This window comes from Eurosta solidaginis, chromosome 1, assembly GCF_040869045.1.
Source record: "Eurosta solidaginis isolate ZX-2024a chromosome 1, ASM4086904v1, whole genome shotgun sequence".
Taxonomy (NCBI): Eukaryota; Metazoa; Arthropoda; class Insecta; order Diptera; family Tephritidae; genus Eurosta; species Eurosta solidaginis.
Window position 1 is genome coordinate 20951485 of NC_090319.1, and position 24248 is coordinate 20975732.

Below are 24248 nucleotides of genomic sequence, written 5' to 3' on the forward strand. Positions count from 1 at the left end.
GCCTTTTAAATCGGAGTCCTAAATCAATTGACTAATCAATTGTTTTATGCAATAGTGGCCTAAATATTTCTGATCCCACAACTGTAGCAAACCTTTTTAATAGTCACTTTTCAGCAGTCGGGCAAACTTATACAACTACTAATACATACGAACTTTCAATGAATAACTCAGTTATTTCAAATTTAGGTAGTAGTTTTTTCTTTGAAACTTTTACTGGCACTGAATTACTGAAGGTAGTAAAATCGTTGGACAACTCCAGATCTTGTGGCTCTGATGGTGTTTCAAGTCAGGTTTTGAAAAAGCCGCTTTAAATTTGGTTGACATTTTAATTTATTTGTTTAACAAAAGCGTGTACTCTGGAACTTTTCCTACTGATTTAAAATGTGCTGTTGTCATTCCTTTATATAAAAAGGGGAACAAAAAAGATATAAACAATTACCGACCAATCTCTTTACTTTCTTCTATTTCCAAAACTTTTGAAAAGCTTGTTAAAAGTAGAATTCTTTCTTTTCTTAACAACAAACTTTTTTTCAGCTCGATGCAATACGGATTTAGATCTGGACTCTCAAGAGAAGATATCCGGCTGAGCTTTTGTTCCGTTATTTATGGCGAGTTAGACAAAAAGCAGAACTGTGTTGGCCTGTTTATTGATATCACGAAAGCATTTGATATGGTTGATCACCAAATACTGTTAGCTAAATTGTATTGCATAGGCTTTCGTGGCTTTATGTACAATTGGCTCAAATCATATTTATCAGGAAGAGTTCAGAAAGTAAAGGTTGGCAATTGTTTAAGCAATTCTGTGACAACTACCTTAGGAGTACCCCAAGGGTCTGTTCTAGGTCCAATACTGTTCCTTGTTTATTCGAATTCTTTATTTTCTTTGCCGTTCTATGGCAAGGTTACCGCTTTTGCAGACGACTTTGCTATAGCCTATAGTTCATCGAACTATCTGGATTGGGTAGCAGGCGTCAACTTCGATGCTCATTTGTTTGTGGTTTGCTAAACATAAGCTGATCGTCAGCAATAAAACTAAACTGATGTATTTCAATTTACATCCAAGAACTTCACCTGATATTGCCATTATATTCCACGCCACTGACTGCAGACGTTTCTCCCTTAGCAATATGTCGTGCTCTGGTACATCGTTAAATCATGAAACAAATTGTAGCGATCAGTGTTTCCCAATTGAAAGAGTTGATACCTACCAATATCTGGGTGTTTCTGTGGACCAATTCTTAAGTTGGTCAACACATATTTCTCGCCTAAAGGCATACATGCGATCTACTGTGCGCTATTTTTATAGTCTAAGGAATATATGTTCAAACGCAACGCTGAAGACGCTTTATTACGCTTTGGTTCACTCTAAGCTTCAATATGGCATATGCTGCTGGGGTGGTGCGTCTTACAGTAAAATCCAGCAACTTCTTCCTATTCAAAAATGTGTCATAAGGAAAATATGTAATGTGAACCATTTCCACTACAGCATGGAGTTGTTTAGAGAGCTGAAAATTCTTCCAGTGAAACACATGTACTATTACAAGACTTTAAAAATATTCTTTATTCGTTGTGGGTATTTACACAGCCTAGTCACGGATAATTATAATTTGAGGTAAAACTCACTCGGACTTGTTGTTGTTCCCACATGTCGTACTACCCATTATAATAACTTTTTACTATCGTATCTTGTAAAGCTTTCAATACGTCATTAGAAATATGCGTGAATTTTTAAAACATATCAAATCATTTTTATTAGCGCAGTCACACGACGACATCAAAACTTTGCTGAACCCTGCCACTTAGTAATTTAATTTCAACATTGTTATTTTCTATTGTTATACATTTTACTTTACATTTTGTAACTTTAACTTCAACTTATTAACTATTTTCACCCCACACACATTTGTATATATTCATTAATTTTTTTGAGATGGCATTCAAAATTAAAGTTTTAGATAACTTTACAGAATGCCTTACTTTTCTTTCAATTTCAATGTATTAATTTAAGTGGCAATTTTATATATGTAAACATGTAAAAAATTATTTTGATTTGAAAGAAAATGAATAAATCTAATCTAATCTAATCTAATCTAGTGGCTGCAACAGCATGAGTGGCCTTAATAACAAAGTTGGAGGGGATGAGCAAGTGCGAGTAAGATGTAGAGATCGAGAGCTAGATCCAGCTATTGAATGCCTTGTGATATCTGTGTCGCAAATTGGTAGAAAATCGAGCAGTCTTACCGAACGAGTACTGAATGTAGATACGGGCGCATCTCATTCCTTGATTCGATCTGATTTGGTCTATAGGAGAGTAAAGTCATTACCTGGAGCAAGGTTGCGTACGGTCACTGGCGAGTATAACCAAGTCCGGGAAGAAGTGATCTGTGAAGTCTTAAATGGGAAGGTTATGGTTTTACACAAATTCGTTGTGGCGGAGATTGTTGATGAAGTTATATTGGGAGTAGATTTCTTGGAAGGGTGATACGTTATGAGAACCAAGATGTGCCACTTAACTTCAATTTGGAAAAAGGGTTCATCAGTAAAGGAGTGCTGGTGGAGGAGATCACGAACCACGAAAGTCAAGGAAAGAAGATCGAGCAAAGGTTGATGGGTCGAATGGTCCAAATAATGCGAAATCAAAAGTACCTGCGAGAGAAACACTGGCATTGACAAAACCTAATGTACGCACTAAAACGACTGAAAGAATTTTTCAGAGAGAATGCAAGGGTGGTTTCAAGCCAGCGCGCACTTCTGTTGGGAAACATCGGAACGATAGAAGTTCATTGGCCAAACAACAGAGTGCGAGGGAACGATCAAGGATAATGAGAAGTAAGATGAAACGCAGGTACGATGAGAACCATAATTCGGAAGGTTTCTTGCAGGGAGATTTTGTACTGTTATACAATCCTCACCGGCGGAAAGGTGTTTCATCCAACTTTCGGTGCAGTTCGGAAGGCCAGTACAAAGTTGTGAAGAAGATCAGTGACACCATCTACCGCATACAAACCATTGGGAAACCACGAAGTAGAAGAGTGGTACATTTGGAGATGCTAGCGGCATTTAGATCGAGAGATTTGTCTGATCGGGACGACCAGACTTAGGTGGAGGGCAATGTTACGAATACTAGCAACACTAAGGGGTACTGCCATTTCTAAGCCGATGCTAAGCAGTGACGTGAATGCAAATCAATAATTCAATCATTATGCCTACACATATGTACGTACACGCAGCAGAGAAGCAACGTACAAACACATGCAGATATCTTATCTGAGATATGCAATTATAATTGTGGAAGCAGGGATGCACCTTAACGTTAAGCTAATCGTTTATCAAAAAATGTCCACCGTTTCCGTTGAAACACTTCCAAATATTATCGATAAAGAAATTATCAAGATAAATTTTATCTCGTTTTTAACCGAAACGAAAAGCTTTCGTTAACGTTAAAAACGTTAACAAAAACGTGATACTTTATGTTTGAATTGTGCTGGAAATGCTATAGCCATGGTGAAGCCGTAAGGCGAGCGGACATACACACAAACTCCATGTAATTTGTTTGTGTAATTCGTTGGTGGTAATGTCAAAAATACTCCGAGAAATGTTCGTACTGTCAAAATCCATGAGAAAAGTTGCAATCAGCTTGGCTAATGCTTTCACCTTTAATGACTCCGCCATCAATCAGCTTTGCCAGCGTAGTTTGAAATTAATAATCAACATAAACGATTTGACTTCGTTTTGATATGGCAGAAAACGAAACAAAATCATTTCGTTAATTATCGTAACGAAATGATATCGGTTCGTTGGTTAAGCATGCCCGCGTGGAAGTGTCGCTCACAAACACACGCGCATATGAAAGCTATACACGTACATCTGTAGTTATAATTATAACAGATCACCAACTAGTAGATTCTAGAACAGAAGCGCCTAGAAGATGCAACGAAGAAATCAAAGAGTATAAAAGGCCTCAACAATAGAGGCGCTGCAATCAGTTTTGATTAAGCACACAATCTGTCGGGCAATAGTAGAGTTATTTCTTGTGAAGTACTTTAATAAAGGCCATTTTGCATTATTAAATATTGTAGTTATTTATTCAACAGTTTAGTGATTCGAACCTTAGTAGAAGATTTGATATAAGCGGAATTGCAGTAAATCCGTTACAATATATAAAAAGTGCGCGTGGTTATCATCCACTTTCGCTCATTTTCAATACCAATCTATTCTGGGTCCAGATAAGCTCGTGTACCAAATTTGGTGAAGATATCTCAATATTTACTCAAGTTATCGTGTTACGGGCAGACGGACGGACATGGCTCAATCAAATTTTTTTTCGATACTGATGATTTTGATATAAGGAAGTGTACATCTATCTCGATTCCTTTATACCTGTACAACCAACCGTTATCCAATCACAGTTAATTTACTCTGTGTGCAAAGCACGCTGAACATAAAAAAAATTTATTTACTTTAGAATACTCCTTTTATATAACTCAGTTCATTTTGTTTTTCATGTCTTTGACTTTTTATATTCGGTTGAGCAGAGCTCACAGTGTATATTAACTTTGATTGTATTACGGTTGGTTGTACAGGTATAAAGAAATCGAGATAGATGTAGACTTGCTTATATCAAACTCATCAGTATAGAAAAAAAATTTGATTGAGCCATGTCCGTCCGTCCGTCCGTCCGTTAACACGATAAATTGAGTAAATTTTGAGGTCTCTTGATGAAATTTGGTATGTAGGTTCCCGGACACTCATCTCAGATTTCTATTTAAAATGAACGATATCGGACTATAACCACGCCCACTTTTTCGATATCGAAAATTTCGAAAAACCGAAAAAATGCGATAATTCATTACCGAAGACGGATAAAGCGATGAAACTTGGTAGGTGAGTTGAACTTGTGACGCAGAATAGAAAATTAGTAAAATTTTGTAAAATGGGCGTGGCTCGCCCTTTTTCATTTAATTTGTCTAGGATACTTTTAATGCCATAAGTCGAACAGAAATTTACCAATCCTTGTGAAATTTCGTAGGGGCTTAGATTCTAGGACGATAACTGTTTTCTGTGAAAAAGGGCGAAATCGGTTTGAATCCACGCCCAGTGTTTATACACAGTCGACCGTCTGTCCTTCTGCTCGGCCGTTAACACGATAACTTGAGCAAAAATCGATATATATTTACTAAACTCAGTTCACGCACTTACCTGAACTCATTTTGTGTTGGTATAAAAAATGGCCGAAATCCGAATATGACCACGTCCACTTTTTCGATATCGAAAATTACGAAAAATGAAAAAAATGCCATAATTCTCTACCAAATACGAAAAAAGGGATGAAACATGGTAATTGGATTGGTTTATTGACGCAAAATATAACTTTAGAAAAAAACTTTGTTAAATGGGTGTGACACCTACCATTTTAAGTAGAAGAAAATGAAAAAGGTCTGCAGGGCGAAATCAAAAGCCCTTGCAATCTTGACAGGAATACTGTTCGTGGTATTACATATATAAATAAATTAACGGTACCCGACAGATGATGTTCTGGGTCACCCTGGCCCACATTTTGGTCGATATCTCGAAAACACCTTCACATATACAACTACCACCACTCCCTTTTAAAACCCCCATTAACACTTTTCATTTGATACCCATATCGTACAAACACATTATAGAGTGACCCCTGATTCAACTTTATGGCGATATCTCGAAAAGGCGTCCACCTATAGAACTGAGGCCCGCTTCCTTTTAAACTGCTCATTAACACTTTCGTTTGATACCCACATTGTACAAACAAATTCTAGAGTCACACCTGGTCCACCTTTATGGTGATATCTCGAAAAGGCGTCCACCTATATATCTAAGGCCCACTCCATTTTAAAATACTCATTAACACCTTTCATTTGATACCCATATCGTACAAAGAAATTCTAGAGACACCCCTGGTCCTCCTTTATGGTGATATCTCGAAAAGGCGTCCACCTATAGAACTAAGGCCCACGCCCTTTTAAAATAACTCATTAACACCTTTCGTTTGCTACCCATAGGTTAGGTTAGGTTGAACTGCCGGTCCATGAGGATCTCACAAAGAATCTTTGATACCCATATCGTACAAACAAAGTCTAGAGTCAGCCCTGGTCCACCTTTATGGCGATATCCCTAAATGGCGTCCACCTATAGAACTATGGTCCACTCCCTCTTAAAATACTCTTTAATACCTTCCATTTGATACACATGTCATACAAATACTCCTAGGTTCATTTTCCTACATGGTGATTTTCCCTTATTTTGTCTCCATAGCTCTCAGCTGAGTATGTAATGTTCGGTTACACCCGAACTTAGCCTTTCTTACATGTTTTAAATTAAGTTAATTTTTTTTTATTTAATTTTGTTTTTCCGAATTTTGTTTTATTTTATTTTATATTATATCATTTTATTTTATTTAATTTTGTTTTATTTTATATTTTTTATTTTATTTTTAATTTCCAATGTTTTTTATTAAATAAAATATCAGGAGCAATTCTGTTTTTGCGCAGGCTTGCTAAAACTTCTCTTTATTTAATGAATCTTTCTTTTCTACCGAAAAAAGGCATTGGCACGTTATCACATTTTTACAAGTGAGTCTACTTAATCACTAAGAAGACCTTACATAATTTTGCCTACAGAGGGCAGCGTCAGTATTTACAGAGTAGAAGCGAACACCTGGTTGGATGTTCGCCACTTGCGTTACCTTAAATGCAGGTTGCCGTACTTTTACACTAAATGATTGCGTTACCGAGCTTCTTATTCTATTCCTCAATAGATGGCAGTAACAACGCAACTCTTAAGGTTGGTACGCAACCATTTTCGGATAGCAACCGACTCTTCCACATTTCAGTGGATTACAGCTTCGGCCAACCTGACTATAATCGACTCGATTATTTATGAGTTTTTCTATTTACATATTATGTACTTATTCTAGCTAAACCTAATACATGCGAGAAGTGTCGCCTGGGTGTTGCTGAGGGCTATTCAAGCTCTTTTTGGTCTGCTGACCATCTTCTAATGCGCGAAGCTTCAACAATGCCATCATAGGGTGACTGAGTTAATTGGCAATTCTCAATGTCTCTAATTACATCATGTGGTAATATTTTATGGATCGCATACGGGTCCCTGTATTTCGGTATAAGTTTTTTATTAGTTCCGACAGTTGTATCGACAATACGTATTACTACGAAATCACCTTCGGCGTATGTCTCAGGTGGCTTACTACTTTTGGAAAAGTACCTTAAGCTGTATTCTTGTGACCTCTCAATAGCTGCAATGGCTGATGCCCGAGTTGCTCGAGACTCGGTGTCCCGTTGACTTCTTGTTTGTCCTCGATATTTTCTGTCAGCTCATCGACTACAGCGCCCCCTCTGTTCTACGCCGAACAGCAACACGCTTGGAGAGTGCCCAGTAGTAGAGTGTATGGTATTATTTAATCTATATTCAGCTTGTCCCGCTAGAGCCGCGGTCTGATATTAACCTCTTCGGTCTACTATAGTAGCTGAAGTATTTCTCGAGACTATGAGGCTATGACTTCTTTTGTGCTTGTGGAATTTACCGGATATAGACGGACAAATTTAGTTAATGCGTCGATTACCACTAGGATATATTTCCGCTTTGAGTTGACGGAAGGCAATGGTCCAAAGTGGTCCACATGTATGGTATCGAACGGTATAGGTTTTTTTTCGAATATTATGCAGATTGCGCTTGTTCACATTAGCAGGGGCAGAATACATAATGCACTTGATACAATTTCGAAAGAAATGTTCAACTTTATCCCTAAATTTGGGTATCCAATAGTGTTTTTTTATTTGATCACATGCCTTATCAATGCCTAAGTGACCGATTTTCTCGTGAATCAGCCTATTAACGTTGTCTTTCATATGTTTGGAACTAACATCTGCAAGTAACCCTCCCCCTCTCTCCTAAAGACAAAGCCATCCGCTAATTCGTAGTTCAACACAGACCCCAGCTCTAGTTTCCCCCGTAACTTTCTTATGGAATCATCTTGGTATTTTGAGGCTTGTATATAAAAGCCAACTTCATTGGCATCAATAGCTGATACAAGTTCGCATGGTTCAGCCAACATATTTGGCTCACCAGCGAGGGCTACAAGTGATTCGGACGTCTTAAGCTCCTTCTGATTCCTGGGCAGCCTATATTTTATAATTGCTTCTACATGTGCGTCACTGGGTCGTACGCCATCTGAGCTAACGGAATAACCTAGAAAATCGAGTTTATTAAACCCAAATAAACATTTATCGAGCCTTAATTCTAAACCCCTCTCTCTCATCCTCCTAAGTACTCTGCCCACAAGCTCGATATGAGCTTCAAAATCTTCAGTGGCTACAATTATATCATACATATACACCATAATTAAACCCTCATCGACTAAATCTTTGAAAATGTGGTGAATATATCGCTGGAATACTGCGGGTGCGTTCTTCAGGCCAAATGGCATACGAACGTAATCGAATTGACCATACGGTGTTACGAAAGACGTATATTTAATGGAGTCGGCTGCCATTTTCACATGAAAGAAACCGTTTCGCAGATCAAAAGTTGAAAAAAAATTTTTTCCCCCCAAGTAACCGAGACAATCTTCGATTAACGGAAGCGGAAAATTATCACGAGCCGTCAATTTGTTAAGCGGGCGATAGTCAACGCACTTGCGTATCTCGCCACTCTTTTTCCTCACTAACACGATCGCAGAGGCATAAGGTGATTCGCTTGGCCTGATTATGTTTTTTCTTAATAGTTCATCTGTTATTTTTCGCAGTTCGGCTTTTTCATAATGGGACAGCCTTCTTGGCGCTGAATGGAATGGTTTGTCGTCGACCAGTCTAATTTTCATTTCATAGTCATATGGACGAACATCAATACCTGTAGGGTTCACACAGTTATCGACTAATGTTTTTTCTAATTGTGCTATATTCTTTTTTCCAAGGGCGCTGTTTATCTTTACCTCGGACACAGATGCGCTCAGCTCATTGAAACTACCTTCAGATGGAAATATATCGAGTTGGCACAATCCGTCAGTAGGAGACCCCTGAGACATCATACCCGTGTGTGATTGGTTTATCTCACCGTCCAACTTATCATTGGATCCATTGTTATGTGACTCTGAACAACCCTCTGCAACCTTAAGACTACATGCACCATTTGGATCAAGCGCACAAAAATAAGATTTTCCATCTAGTAAATGACTATATAATTGATTTGGGTGATCTATTCCGCCATACTTAAGTGAACATAAATGAATATTAAATTTTTTGAGAAAATCTCGACCTAAGATAAGAGGAATTTCCATGGTGTCATTGGGCACCACATTTAAGACAATTGTGTTAATTTTATTTTTAAACTTTATTTCAGCTTTGATTTTTCCAAAAGTTAACAATTTAAAACTTCCTAAACCTCTATAAATTGATTGTACGGGGGTTCCGTCAACGTTTATTGGTACTGCGGACTTCCGAACGAAGCTAGTTGGACTACCGGTATCGAAAAGAGACGAAAAATCTATAAATTTTTTGCACTTAATCTTTATGGTGAGATAGGCGACACTTACCATGTTCATAGATCCTAACATGTGACAGCAGGTTTCCTTATCCATATCTTCGGCCCCACTGGCAGCGACTGCGGCTACTGTTTTCTTCAGTGTTAGTACTTTTCTCGGAAAGGTGCAGCTTCGGTGATCGTGACATATCCTCCAGCAGTGGAAACAACTGCCATCCGGCCTCTTCTCATAGGGGCAATTACCTTGGAAGTGCCCCATACGGGTGCAGTTAAAGCATCTTTTTTCAGGAACTACGGCTTCGCCTTTAGTTGCTTTGGGCTTGGACAACTTAGGCTTGTTAGCGGCTTCTCGATTAGATGAACGAGACGAGAGGCGACGTTCATACAAATCGAGTGAATCTTTAAACTCTTTCATTGTTCTAGCATTCCGTGGTATATAAACTTCTGGTGTATTGTCTTGAAGCCCATCGACTATAAAGTTGATTAACTCAAATTCATCAATATAATCACACCGCGTTGCGATATTTTCCATTTCTAATACGTACCGACGCACACTTCTCTTCCTGTCCCACTTGTGATTCGGCACGACTCACCACACGCCCGAACTCTCTCACCAGCAGCGCCTTTAGATCAGCGTAGTTCAAAATATCTCTGCTTAACAAAAGTTTTGCATCCCCACAAATCGAGTTGCACAAACAAGTGAACTTGAAAAGCTCGTCAGCTCCCACCATTTGCATTATCCTTTCAAAGTTACGTAAAAAGTCATGGACATTGTATGTCTTATTCCCCCCATCGAATTTCGTAATTGTATGTTCAATATCTCGGAAGGTTAAGCGCTTCGACAAATTCGACCTAATGTTGCCAACGGCATTATCATTATCTCGGTATTGGCGTCTTAGATCAGCAACGGATTTTTCGAGTTCAAGAAGCTCTTTCTCTTTTCTCAAAATTGCAATTTTTCGGTCAACCTCGTTTTCTTCTCTTACCCTTGAGATGATTGCGTTGAGCAGTTGTGTGTCGGATTCAATGTATCTGTTGACCGAACCGGTGGGCGCGGTGTTATTAGCGTCAATTGTGGCGGCGACGTGGGCAGCAGTACCAGCATCGGTGGCCTCAGTGTTAGTGACGGCGGCAATGTTTGTTATGACTAGAGTATCAACAGCGGCAGTTTCGGCAGCGGTGGTGGCATCGGCAATGGCAGCAATTTCAGCAGTGGCATCAGTATCGGCGGACGTAATGGCATCGACAGTAACGGGGACATCAGTGACATCAGTCACGGCAGCATCAGCAGTGGCCGGAGCATCAGAAACAAAAGCGGCGTCGGCAGTATTTCGATAATTTACATCAGGTGAATCAGAATTCATATCAAAACTCGGGGCAGCTCTCACGGGGATACTAGTGGTAGGGACCTGACCAGCTCCAACCACATTTTGCAGCAATCTTCGCCGTAGCTGTGTGTGGAAACTCCACCCCAGCATCATTTAGAACATTGATCAAATCCCCACGAATATTCATTATATATGTATGTATTTTTATTACGTTTGTGGCACGCAAATTCAACACCTGAGCTTTAATTTCCAATGTTTTTTATTAAATAAAATATCAGGAGCTATTCTGTTTTTGCGCAGGCTTGCTAAAACTTCTCTTTATTTAATGAATCTTTCTTTTCTACCGAAAAAAGGCATTGGCACGTTATCACATTTTTACAAGTGAGTCTACTTAATCACTAAGAAGACCTTACATAATTTTGCCTACAGAGGGCAGCGTCAGTATTTACAGAGTAGAAGCGAACACCTGGTTGGTTGTTCGCCACATGCGTTACCTTAAATGCACGTTGCCGTACTTTTACACTAAATGATTGCGTTTACCGAGCTTCTTATTCTATTCCTCAATAGATGGCAGTAACAACGCAACCAACGCAACCATAGCAACCGACTCTTCCATATTTCAGTGGATTACATATTTTTTATTTTATTTTATTTTATTATATTTTATTTTATTTTATTATGTTTTATTTTATTTATTTTATTGTATAAAGCTAAGCCACGTCCCGCAATCGTTGAGCTCGTGTTGTTGTAGCGATAAGGACACTCCCCGAAGGCCCTGGGGAGTGTTATCGATGTTGATGGTGCTTTTTCGGATTACGTCCCGGTAACAAGCACCATTAAGGTACTAACGCGACCATCTCCGGAACGATATGGTATGACCACATGAAACCACATGAAACTAGGCCATACCGCCCTCTCAACCCTCGGCTGTTAAAGAAACAGGATTCGCCACTTGTAGGTGACGTTGAAAATTGGGTTGCAGAAGCTATATGTATATTGCGCTGGCAAGGGTTGCGCTACACAATGAATCAATTTGGTATGTTAGTCGCCTCTTACGGCAGGCATTCCTACCGTGGGTATATTCTAAGCCCCCTAACACGTTTGAGTAGTCTTCATACCGAAAATGGGAAAAGCATCTGCACCCGAGTGATTACAGGCCTATTAGCTTGACATCTTTTCTGCTTCAAACCCTAGAGAGATTAACAGATGTATATATAAAATCAAATATGAACGAGTATATTTTCTCTTCAGCACAAAATGCTTACACCAAAAGCAATTCAGTCGATACTGCATAGCATAGAGTGGTCATGAAACTTAAAGGATCCAGGCGCGGATCTACGGGGGGAGGGGGGGGGGGGGTTTAAATAGGGGATATTTCCCCCCAAAAGGTAGAGAAGTTTTATTTTTCAAATACTTTACAGAACAAAAATGAAATATTCAAAGAAAACAAATATTCAAAAGTTCAATACTTAATTTTGGCATTTCACGATGCACGGCAATTTATACATCAATACCCCTTTTATAAAAATAAAACAAAATTTATGAAACTTTTTGATACTATATACATATATACTTCACCATTGTTTGCAAAAATTCGCTTTGATTTATCGTCAGTTGTAATGAAGCAAATCGACTTTCGACGCAAAATTTATGGAAATTCACACCAAATTATACTCGCTTACTTAATACCCAAGAAAAAAATAATTAAAATCAATGTTTACCTTGCCATTTTTAATGCTTAGGCTCAGATTTTCAAACGAATTTTAGCTATTGTTGAAAATGGTCTCAATCTTACACCGAAAATATGGCTGCTAACATTAACGGTTTATGTAAACTAGGTGTTAGGCTACATTTTTTCAAAGTTATACGCCTACGAAGTAGCGGGTAAAAGCAAGCCGAAAAAAGACGATTATAGTTGATCAGATTTGTAAGGAATTGCCACTGTTATTTTTGTGCTCGAAACTGTAAGTGTTAAACCGCAGTTATGAGTTTATGATTTTAAAATAAAAATGATTTTAAGTGATTAGGGTACTTCAGTTTCGCTAATCGATCGCAACCATAAAATCTTTCACTTTCTTTCGTTAAAACACATATAAATAAAAGAAGTTGGAAGACTCGCGCGTTTGTTTAAGATAAGATAACTCTGTCCAGAAAATTTTTAAGTACAGATTACTATGAATACAATATTCCTCAATTTATGAGATTGAAGCTTTAAACTTTACTTTATGCTTTCGTATTCATATTGTTGTCGGAAAAAATGTATGAGATCGGTCGTATATATAGCATATATCCCCCACAACCCATTGTTCAGATAAGATGCTTTTTGTAATTACTGCCCCGTTTTAGAAGCTTTAAATTTTACCGAATGTTTACGTATAGAGCGTTAATTGTTGCCTGAAAAACTTGTATAGATCAGCGGGAAGTCTTCGGTGTAGCCAAATACAGTCCCGTTCTTACTTGTTTAATAGTAATTTCTATAAAAATTTGTTGAATAAAAAAAATAAATAAATGTCACATTCCTTCTAGTTAAAAACGGATGCGTGACGGATAACTGGTTTATTTCGATATGGACTTCGTTTTTTTAGGCTGGGACTTCGTATATAGATCCTAGATTCCTAATGTCCGAAATTTTTCATATCATTTGGTTAAGAACTAGTACTTAATGATCTTATTTCTTGAAAACTTTTTTTTTCGGAAAGTGGGACAGAAACCGAGTTATAAAAAAATTTTGTTTAGGATTATACTTGCTTGAAATTTGATACTTTCTTAGAATTTTGTTAAGATTATTATTTGGGAAGTATTTTTTTCCGCAAATGTACCAGGAACCGAGCTGTTAGATAAAATATTATTAAGTTGTTTTTTGGTATAATTGTACAAGAAGTATGTATAAAAATTAGCGCGTTGAGGAAATAAAGATAAAGGAAAAAGGAGGTACAGAAACTGACGACAGTTGTTTTATTTCTAGGGGACTTATATAGCACATAAATATGGTATTACTAAAGAAAAGAAACAAGAAGGCAGCACTTCTTTATTTTTTATTTGTATTCAAAATAATCTCAAACCAAGTTCCCTATAGAACTCATCCCACTTTAGGCAATTTTCATATTCCGGCCAATCAATAAAAGTATGCTCGTTGCTGATATTCAAACATTTGGGTGTCCCGTTGGCCGATAAGGGGTCCCAAACGACAGGCTTCATGCTCTCAGTATTTGGATCCGAGTTGGTAGCGAATCCAGTTAATAAATTCATCATTAATTCAATCATCTTAAAATTTTCCGAATCCCTTGCTAATTGAAACGATTGTGGTATATAAAATAAAAAAGCCAGATCAGAGACGTGGCAACAACCACGTAGATGACGTCCTAATATACGAATACGATACAAATTGAAATCGGGCGAATCATAATCGAAGCGATATAGATAAGTTGGTGCCTTTGCTTGCATGAGCCGTACATACGAAAAGCGATGTATTTTGTGATATATGTAAGCGTATGAATCTATCTACAAAATAAAGTTTCTTTAGTCAATACATGGTTTATTACATTTTATATTAATTAAAAGTATCACATACGTCTAATATATCCATGATGTTTTCCTTAGTCAGTTCTTTATCGCCCATATGGTGTTTGATGATCTTATTTATCAGTTCCAGTTGCGTCTTCAAATTGCATCTGGATTTTATATCTTTTCTGAGCATATATTCTGGATGCTCTTTTAGGGTATCAAGAAAATTTGGTTTTTTTGTAAAAAAATCGTAGCGAACGAGTGACTCAAATGAACATGCACCCAGCATTATTGGTATACTAGCCTTTACCCGCGGCCCCGTCCGCAAGGAGAAAATGAAATATGTGGGCTATTCACGTTAGCCTGCTTATAAAGTTATCTGTTTAAAATTTTTTTTCTGTCTAATGCATTTTATTTTTGTAATTGAGTAAAAAAAAGAACTTTATGAGCTGATAACCTGATAGGATCCCAAAACGATAACGAAATTATCCTGAAAAAGCCACGAAATGACCCCGACGCTATCGCGGACGGATCCCGAAAACCATCCAGAAACGCCCCGGAAGTGTTTCCTAAAGTTCCTGAAGTAGTCCCAAAAAACCCGAAATGACAACGACACGATTCTAGACTTATCCAGATAACCACACAGAAATGATGCCTGAAGGGTACCAAATTGATCCCGAAATAGTCCCGAAAAAGTTCCGAAATTACCCTGACGGGCTCCCGGACGGATCTCAGAAACCATCCAGAAAATATCCAGGAAGGGTCCCTAAATTATCCCGACTAACTCCAGAAATAGTTCCGAAATGGCTCCGAGGGGATCCACGATGGATCGCGAAAACCATACAGAAATGATTCCGGAAGGATTTCAAAATGATCCCGAAATAGTCCGGAATTGACCCAGATGGGATCCCGCACAGATCCAGAAATGATCCCGGAAGGGTGCAAAAACTATCCCGGAAAAGTAACAAAAAATCTCGAAATGGTTCCTACGGCATCCCGGACGGATCCAGAAATGATCTCGGAAGGGTCCCCAAATGATCCCAAAATGGTCCCGAAATGACCCTGATGGATCCGGCAAACCATCAAGAAATTATGCCGAAAGGGTCCCAAAATGATCCCGAAATAATACAGAAAAAGTCACGAAACCACCCCTAGAGGATCCCCAAATGATCCCGTATTAGCCCCGAAAAGGTCCCGAAATAACCCCGACGGGATCCCGGACAAATCCCGAAAACCATCCAGAAATGATGCCGGAAGGGATCCCAAATGATTCCGTAAAAGTCCCGCATTGATTCCGACGGGATCCCGAACGGATACCGAAAATCATCCAGAAGTGACGCCGGAAAGGTCCTCAAATGATCACCTAATAGTCCCGAAATGACCCTTAAGGGGTCATGGACGGATCCCATAAACCATCCAGAAATGATCCCGATATATTCCCGAAGAAGTCCCGAAATGACCCTGACGGGATCTCGAACGCACCCCTAAATGACCCTGACGGGATCCCGGACAGATCCCGAAATCCATCCAGAAATGATCTTGGGAGGGACCCCAAAAGATCCCGAACAAGTTCCGCAATGATTCCGAGGGGATCCTGATCGGATACCGATAACCATACAGAAGTGATGCCGGAAAGGTCCTCAAATGATCACCTAATACCAAGATGACCCTGACGGCATCCCGGACTGATCCCAAAATCCATCCAGAAATGATCTTGGGAAGGTCCCAAAATTATCCCGAAATAGTCTCGGAAAAGTTCAGAAATTACCCTGACGGGTTCCCGGACGAATCCTGAAAGCCATCTCTAAATGATCCCGCAAAAGTCCCGAAAGGACCCTGACTGGACCCCGAAAGGATCCCGAAAACTATCCAGAAATGATGCCGGAAATGTCCTCAAATGATCACCTAATAGTTCCGAAAAGACCCTGACGGGATCCCGAACGGATCCCGACAACTATCTAGAAATGATGCCGAAAGGGCCCGCAAATGATCCCGTATTAGTCGAGAAAAAGTCCCGAAATGAACCCGACGGGATGCCGCACGAATCCCAAAAACCAGCCAGAAATGATGCCGGAAGGGACACCAAATGATCCCGAAAAAGTCCCGCAATAATTCCGACGGGATCCTGAGCGGATACCGAAAACCATCCAGAAGTGATGCCGAAAATGTCCTCAAATGATCACCTAATAGTCCCAAAATGACCTTACGGCATCCCGGACAGATCCCGAAATCCATCCAGAAATGATCTTGGGAGGGTCCCAAAATTATTCCGAAATAGTCTGGGAAAAGTCCAGAAATTACCCTGACGGATACCGGACGAATCCTGAAAACCAATCTTAAATGATGCCGAAAAAGTCCCGAAATGACCCTGATGGGACCCGGAAAGGATCCCGAAAACTAACCAGAAATGATGCCGGAAAGGTCCTCAAATGATCTCCCAATAGTTCCGAAAAGACCCTGACGGGATCCCGAACGGATCCCGACAACTATCCAGAAACGATTCCGAAGGGATTCCAAAAACTATCCAGAAATGATGCCGGAAAGGTCCTCAAATGATCCCCTAATAGTTCCGAAATGATCGTGACGGGATTCCGAACGGATCCCGACAACTATCCAGAAATTATGCCGAAAGGGTCCGCAAATGATCCCGTATTAGTCGAGAAAAAGTCCCGAAATGACCCCGACGGGATCCCGGACGAATCCCAAAAACCATCCAGAAATGATGCCGGTAGGTATCCTAAATGATCCCGAAATAATCCCGAAATAACCTCGTCGGCATCCCGGACGGATCCCGAAAACCATCCAGAAATGATGCCGGAAGAGCCCCCAAATGATCCCGAAAAAGTCCCCAAATGACCCAGACGATATCCCGGACGGATCCCGAAAACCATCCAGAAATTATGCCGGAAGAGCCCCCAAATGATCCCGAAAAAGTCCCCAAATGACCCCGACGAGATCCCGCACGGATCCCGAAAACCATCCAGAAATGATGCCGGAAGAGCCCCAAATGATCCCGAAAAAGTCCCCAAATGACCCCGACATACTCCAGAAAAGGTTCCGAAATGGCTCCGAGGGAATCAACGACGGATCGCGAAAACCATACAGAAATGATTCCGGAAGGATCCCAAAATGATCCCGAAATAGTCCGGAAATGACCCAGATGGGATCCCGCACAGATCCAGAAATGATCCCAGAAGGGTCCAAAAACTATCCCGGAAAAGTAACAAAAAATCCCGAAATGGCTCCTACGGCATCCCAGACGGATCCAGAAATGATCTCGGAAGGGTCCCCAAATGATCCCAAAATGGTCCCGAAATGACCCTGATGGATCCGGCAAACCATCAAGAAATTATGCCGGAAGGGTCCCCAAATGATCCCGAAATAAAACAGAAAAAGTCACGAAACGACCCCTAGAGGATCCCCAAATGATCCCGTATTAGCCCCAAAAAAGTCCCAAAATGACCCTGACGGGATCCCGAAAGGATTCCGAAAACAATACAGAAATGATGCCGGAAAGGTCCTCAAATGATCCCCTAATAGTCCCGAAATGACCGTGACGGGATCCCGACAACTATCCAGAAATGATGCCGAAAGGGTCCGCAAATGATCCCGTATTAGTCGAAAAAAAGTCCCGAAAGGACCACGACGGGATATCGGTCGAATCCCAAAAACCATCCAGAAATGATGCCGGTAGGTATCCCAAATGATCCCGAAATAGTCCCGAAATGACCTCGTCGGCATCCCGGACGGATCCCGAAAATTATCCAGAAATGATGCCGGAAAGGTTCCCAAATGATCCCCTAATAGTCCCGAAATTACCCTAATGGGATCCGGACGGATCCCGAAAACCATCCAGAAATGATGCCGAAAGGGTTCCCAAATGATCCCGTATTAGTCGCGAAAAAGTCCCGAAATGACCCCGACGGGATCCCGGACGGATCCCGAAAACCATCCAGAAATAATGCCGAAAGGGTTCCCAAATGATCCCGTATTAGTCGCGAAAAAGTCCCGAAATGACCCCGACGGGATCCCGGACGGATCCCGAAAACCATCCAGAAATAATGCCGAAAGGGTTCCCAAATGATCCCGTATTAGTCGCGAAAAAGTCTCGAAATGACCCCGACGATATCCCGGACAGATCCCGAAAACCATCCAGAAATGATGCCGGAAGAGCCCCCAAATGATCCCGAAAAAGTCCCCAAATGACCCCGACGATATCCCGGACAGATCCCGAAAACCATCCAGAAATGATGCCGGAAGAGCCCTCAAATGATCCCGAAAAATTCCCCATATGACCCCGACGAGATCCCGCACGGATCCCGAAAACCATCCAGAAATGATGCCGGAAGGGTCCCCAAATGATCGCGAAATAGTCCCGAAATGATTCCGAAATAGTCCCGAAAATGTTCCAAAATAACCCCGACGGGATCCCGGACGGATCCCGTAAACTATACAGAAATGATCCCGGAAGGGTCCCAAAATGATCCCGAAATAATCCCGAAAAAGTCCCGAAATTACCCCGGCGTAATCCCGGACCGATCCCGAAAACCGTCCAGAAATGATCCCGGAAGGGTCTCGATATGACCCTTACGGGATTACAAATAAGGTGAAGCTAATTATAAAACCATGTTAATAAGGCAGCAGGCGCATTGGAGCGAATAAAAAGTTAGATAGAAACATACAGGTAAAGCTAATAAAAGCGTGCTAATAAAAACAATTGATGGAGGGCGGATGGCGGGAGTAGAGGAGAGGACCACTGATCGTTCCACCAAAATTGTCTAGATCTCGTTCTGTATGTACCAGATACCAAAAACTATTGATTTAGGAGAAAATTTAGATTGAGTTATAACAATTTATGGATTTTACACCAGAGGGGGAGATAAAGGGGGGCGGGCGGAGGGTGTCACTGCTTACTTTGTAAGCCCTCGACTTATTTGACCCCTTGAGTCTTTGATATTGGTGAAGGCCAGTATACGTAAAGTTATAATGTGTAAAAATTATGAAAAATAATTTCTCGAAGGGTCGTGGGACCCCCACCCCTCTTTCCATGTTCGAAAAAAATTTCGCTAGTAGACTACTGTCTGTGTCTCAAATTTCATTAAAACCCGTGTAGCCATTCTGGCGTGATTCAGTCGCAAAGACGAAAAAATATAATAATTAAATTATAACTGTTCCTAGGGGGCGGGGACCACGCCCCTTTTGAAAAATATATAGCTAGTAGATCCTTCTAGACTATTGGCTATATGTGTGCAAAATTTCATCCGAATCGGTCCAGCCGTTCTTGCGTTATTGAGTCACAAAGACAAACGTCTGGACAAACATCCAAACATCCAAACATCCAAACATCCAAACATCCAAACATCCAAACATCCAAACATCTAAACATCCAAACATCCAAACATCCAAACATCTTAACATCCAAACTTTCCCATTTATAATATATATTAGATTTCGCGACCAAACATCTGCATTAGACATCATATCCAGTATATCTTTTGTTATTATTGCATCTGATACGTTGGGATTTTCTATAGTTGGCCAGAAATTAAAGTGTCCATAACCTTGCTCACTTTCTTCGGGGGTCATAAACTTAAGATCGCACAGTTTTTCTGCATCTACCGCAAGTAGATAATTCAAAATCTTTTCGTTGTCTTCTGGACCATCATAACCAATATGTTAACAAATCGATATGTGATATTTGGTATTCTGCTTGTATCCACTAGGAGACCAGACATAAGAATTGCTTTGTGAAAAAGTCCTTCACATTGTGGTGCAATACTTAATAAATGCACAACTTCACTGCCAGAGCTATGACCAAATAATGTTACATTTTCTGAATCGCCATTGAAATTGTGGTAATTTTGTTTAAGCCATTTTAAGGCCACTAAAATATCCTTTAATCCAGCATTTCCGCTAACCCTAAGGTTTTGTTCGGGGAATTCCATAAATCCTTAAAAATTACATTGTGATAACGAAATAGGTTTATAATATGTGCCAACGGTAGTGTGACTAATCAAATTTTTTAACTATTTTGATATCTAGTAAGCCTTTTAAGATATTCATAGTTATTCAAATGAGACACGAGTCAATCTAGCTCTACTTCGCTCTCGCCACTGTAACAAATTAAACTCTTCCTTGTCCAGAAACAACTCCGACGTACTGAATGTTTGTCCTGTATTCAATGTGCCACATATGACACCAACCATCTTCTCAACTGTAATGTCTAGCTTACGTCCCTAACCACAACATCCTTATGTTTCAAACCTGTTGAAACTGCTATTTTCTTTGTACTACCACCTTAGAGGATTTTAATGACAATTTGTGAGTTGCCGCACCTATTGAATAGGTCTAAGCGCTTTCAACAAAACAATATTTTAAAACAAAATAATATTAAAAAAAAAAAAACAAAACAAAATAAAACAAAACAAAACAAAACAAAACAAAACAAAACAAAACAAAACAAAACAAAACAAAACAAAACAAAACAAAACAAAACAAAACAAAACAAAACAAAACAAAACAAAACAAAACAAAACAAAACAAAACAAAACAAAACAAAACAAAACAAAACAAAACAAAACAAAACAAAACAAAACAAAACAAAACAAAACAAAACAAAACAAAACAAAACAAAACAAAACAAAACAAAACAAAACAAAACAAAACAAAACAAAACAAAGCAAAACAAAACAAAACAAAACAAAACAAAACAAAACAAAACAAAACAAAACAAAACAAAACAAAACAAAACAAAACAAAACAAAACAAAACAAAACAAAACAAAACAAAACAAAACAAAACAAAACAAAACAAAACAAAACAAAACAAAACAAAACAAAACAAAACAAAACAAAACAAAACAAAACAAAACAAAACAAAACAAAACAAAACAAACGACTCGGGATTTTTCCCGAACAAGGACTGTCATTTCAGTGTAACCCCATTTAATTTGTTGCATCCCTTCCACAAATTGTCATCCTCCAATCAGCTCCTTGCAGCGGGACTGCTACATATTCTCTTGTTCCGGGAAGGTATCGAGCCCAATCTGGGTCCATCTCCTGGCCGCGGTCCTGAGAAATGGTTTTGCTGCATCAGCCAGAAAAGAATCTTTTTACGACGGTCGTACTCTTGTCAGTGTGTCTCGTGTATGGAATGGTTGCATCGGACAGCTTGTTCTGGGCTAGATCCCAAAACCAGACGCCCACGTAACTTCTATAAATCTTTTGTGGCTCCCTGCTGTTCACACCCTAGGGCGTCCCGTAGTCTACGCCTTAGTGCCTCCCACTACCTTCCAGAAGCCCCGATGCTGGCCGTGCCCCACGGCGCCACCAACTCATATGGTTTCGCCCACTCATACCTGCAATCTACGTAGTAGAGTCGGGAGCAATACCGAGCATCAGCCCCTGCATCTGTCTTCTCCCCCCTCTTTTACGGCAGCAATTGTGTAGGTCAGGGAAACAGACTCTTAGTCCCTACCTCCATTTGCACCGTTTGTTAACACAGAATATATATGTTTGCGATATCCGCCCAATGCAGCTCCTGCCATTAACGATGCCACTTTCCTAGATGTTTAATTGTGCCATGTTGCCAGGCCGCATACCCAAATACACTGGGTGCCCCTATGCTTACCCAAGGACGTTCAGTCCCAGGGCCACAACAGCAGTTGCGTCCTAGCCTTCTACAACCCCCCTTGCCCCTCAGAATTCTGCAGTTAAACTTTAATGGATTAACTGGGAAGATCACGGAGATAGTCGATTTCATGAAGCGGCACAACATCCGCATTGCTGCGACTCAACAGACTAAACTCACAGCAAGATCTGCTCTGCAGACCGGTTCTGGATGTAATGTCCACAGAAAAAATCGCGAGAGCGGAAATGGAGGCGGCCTCGCGTTTTTCATACATCTCTCTGTGGAATATCATACATTTGATCCTGACATCGGCCGCAGGGACAGTGTCTTAGAACGTCAAGGCTTATCTGTCCGCTCAGGCGATGCAAACCTAGAAATCATCAACATCTACATACCTCCTGCCACCTGTTGCCCCAGTGGATACCGCCCTAATATCAGCGCCTTACTCACTGGCAACAATCGCATTATCTTAGGCGATTTTAATGCCCATTGCGATCTATGGCATTCAAACTTGCGGGCGGACAGTAGGGGTGAGATGTTGTCGGACGAAATAGATGAAACGACGTTCTGCACAATAAACGGAGACGCCCCCACACATATGGTAGGAAGCTGTCACAGTTCGCCGGATATATCAATCGTGAGCGCAGCACTCGTAAACTGCGTCAACTGGCAGTCGATGGTGACACTGGCATCAGACCACCTGCCTATACTTATTTCGCTCCAGCGTACCGCCAACTTCATCGTCACAGAAAAACGCATTTTCATAAACTTTAAAAAAGGAAAGTGGGACGAATACAAATCCTTTACAGACAACCGCTTTGCTGCCCTCCCTATCCCGACTAATGCCCGCTAAGGGGAGCGTGCTTTCCCCAAGGTCATTGAATCCGCCTCGGCTCGTTTCATTCCCGCCGATAGAATTCTCGAAATTCGGCCCCACTTTCCGGCGCAGGCCGCAATTTAGCGAAAGAGCGTGACCGTATAAGACAGCTCGATCCCGGCGACTCCCAAATAAAGGATATAAACCAACGCATCAGATTGCTTGTGGATGAACACAAGCGGGCGAAATGGGAGGAGAATCTAAGCGGTTGTAACCTCTCTGCCGGTGTACGTAAACGTTGGTCCACCGTAAAGTCGCTATCGAATCCGTCTAGGCATGACAAAGTTTCCATCACCTTTGGCGATAAAGTGCTGTCGGGTGCGAAAAAATGCGTGAACGCTTTCTGCCGACAATATATAATGCATTCTACGGTTGACAAAGATAGACGGATGGCCAACAGACACGCACATAAACATAAATTCAGCGTGTCACCAATTACCATCACCGCCAAAGAGGTTGAGGTTGCCATCGGTTATGCTAAACCATCCAAAGCAGTGGGCCCAGACGGCATAGCCATGCCGATGCTTAAAAGCCTAGGGAAAGATGGTTTCAAATATTTTACACATTTCTTCAACCTGTATCTTTCCACCTTTGTCATTCCCGAAAAATGGAAAATGGCCAAGGTGGTCCCGCTACTAAAGCCTGGGAAACCAGCTAACATAGGAGATTCATATCACCCGATACCTCCCCTATCACCAGTAGCCTGTCATCAGCATGGCTTCAGAAAACTACATAGCACCACCACCCGGCTAAATGCCATTAGCACCCAGATAAATTGCGGTTTAAATAAAAACCCCCACTATAGAACAGTACGAGTTGCGCAAGGCCTATCAAAAGCTTTTGATACGGTCAACTATGGCACGTTACTGCAAGACCTGGAAGGGTCCGCCCTTCCCCCATGTCTTAAAAGGTGGACCGCAAATTATCTGGGTGGTAGGCAGGCATCGGTGCAATTTAGAAACGAAACATCAAAACCAAGAAGAATTAAACAAGGGGTGCCACAGGGTGGTGGCCTATCCCCATTTTTTTTAATTTCTACATATCAAAGCTACCTTCGCCACCAGAAGGAGCTACTATCGTTTCCTACGCCGATGACTGCACAATAATGGCCACAGGCCCAGGCCCACAGATCGATGAGCTGTGCAACAGAATAAACGCCCCCCCCCCCCCCCCCCCCCCCCCCCCCCCAGATCTCTCCAGTTTGTTCGCCTCGCGGAACTGGCATTATCACCGACTAAATCCTCCGAAAATCCAGAGCCGTAATAAAATCCTCAAATCCCTTGCTGGCAGTACTTGGGGAAAAGACAAAGAAAAGCTCATTACCACATACAAAGCAATTGACCGGCCGATTGCATGCTACGCGTCCTCTATATGGTCGC

General features: G+C 40.7%; 1 protein-coding gene across 1 annotated transcript in view; it reads right to left on the reverse strand.

Moving 5' to 3' along the window:
• The window catches only part of LOC137235078 (uncharacterized), a 75750-nt gene that overhangs the window by 46750 nt on the left and 4752 nt on the right, over nt 1-24248 (reverse strand). The window contains 7 exon segments of the mRNA XM_067758297.1: nt 7917-9259; nt 9584-10002; nt 10085-10982; nt 13914-14360; nt 14431-14661; nt 19812-20041; nt 20044-20313. Of these exon segments, the coding sequence (XP_067614398.1) occupies nt 7917-9259; nt 9584-10002; nt 10085-10982; nt 13914-14360; nt 14431-14661; nt 19812-20041; nt 20044-20313 (3838 nt within the window).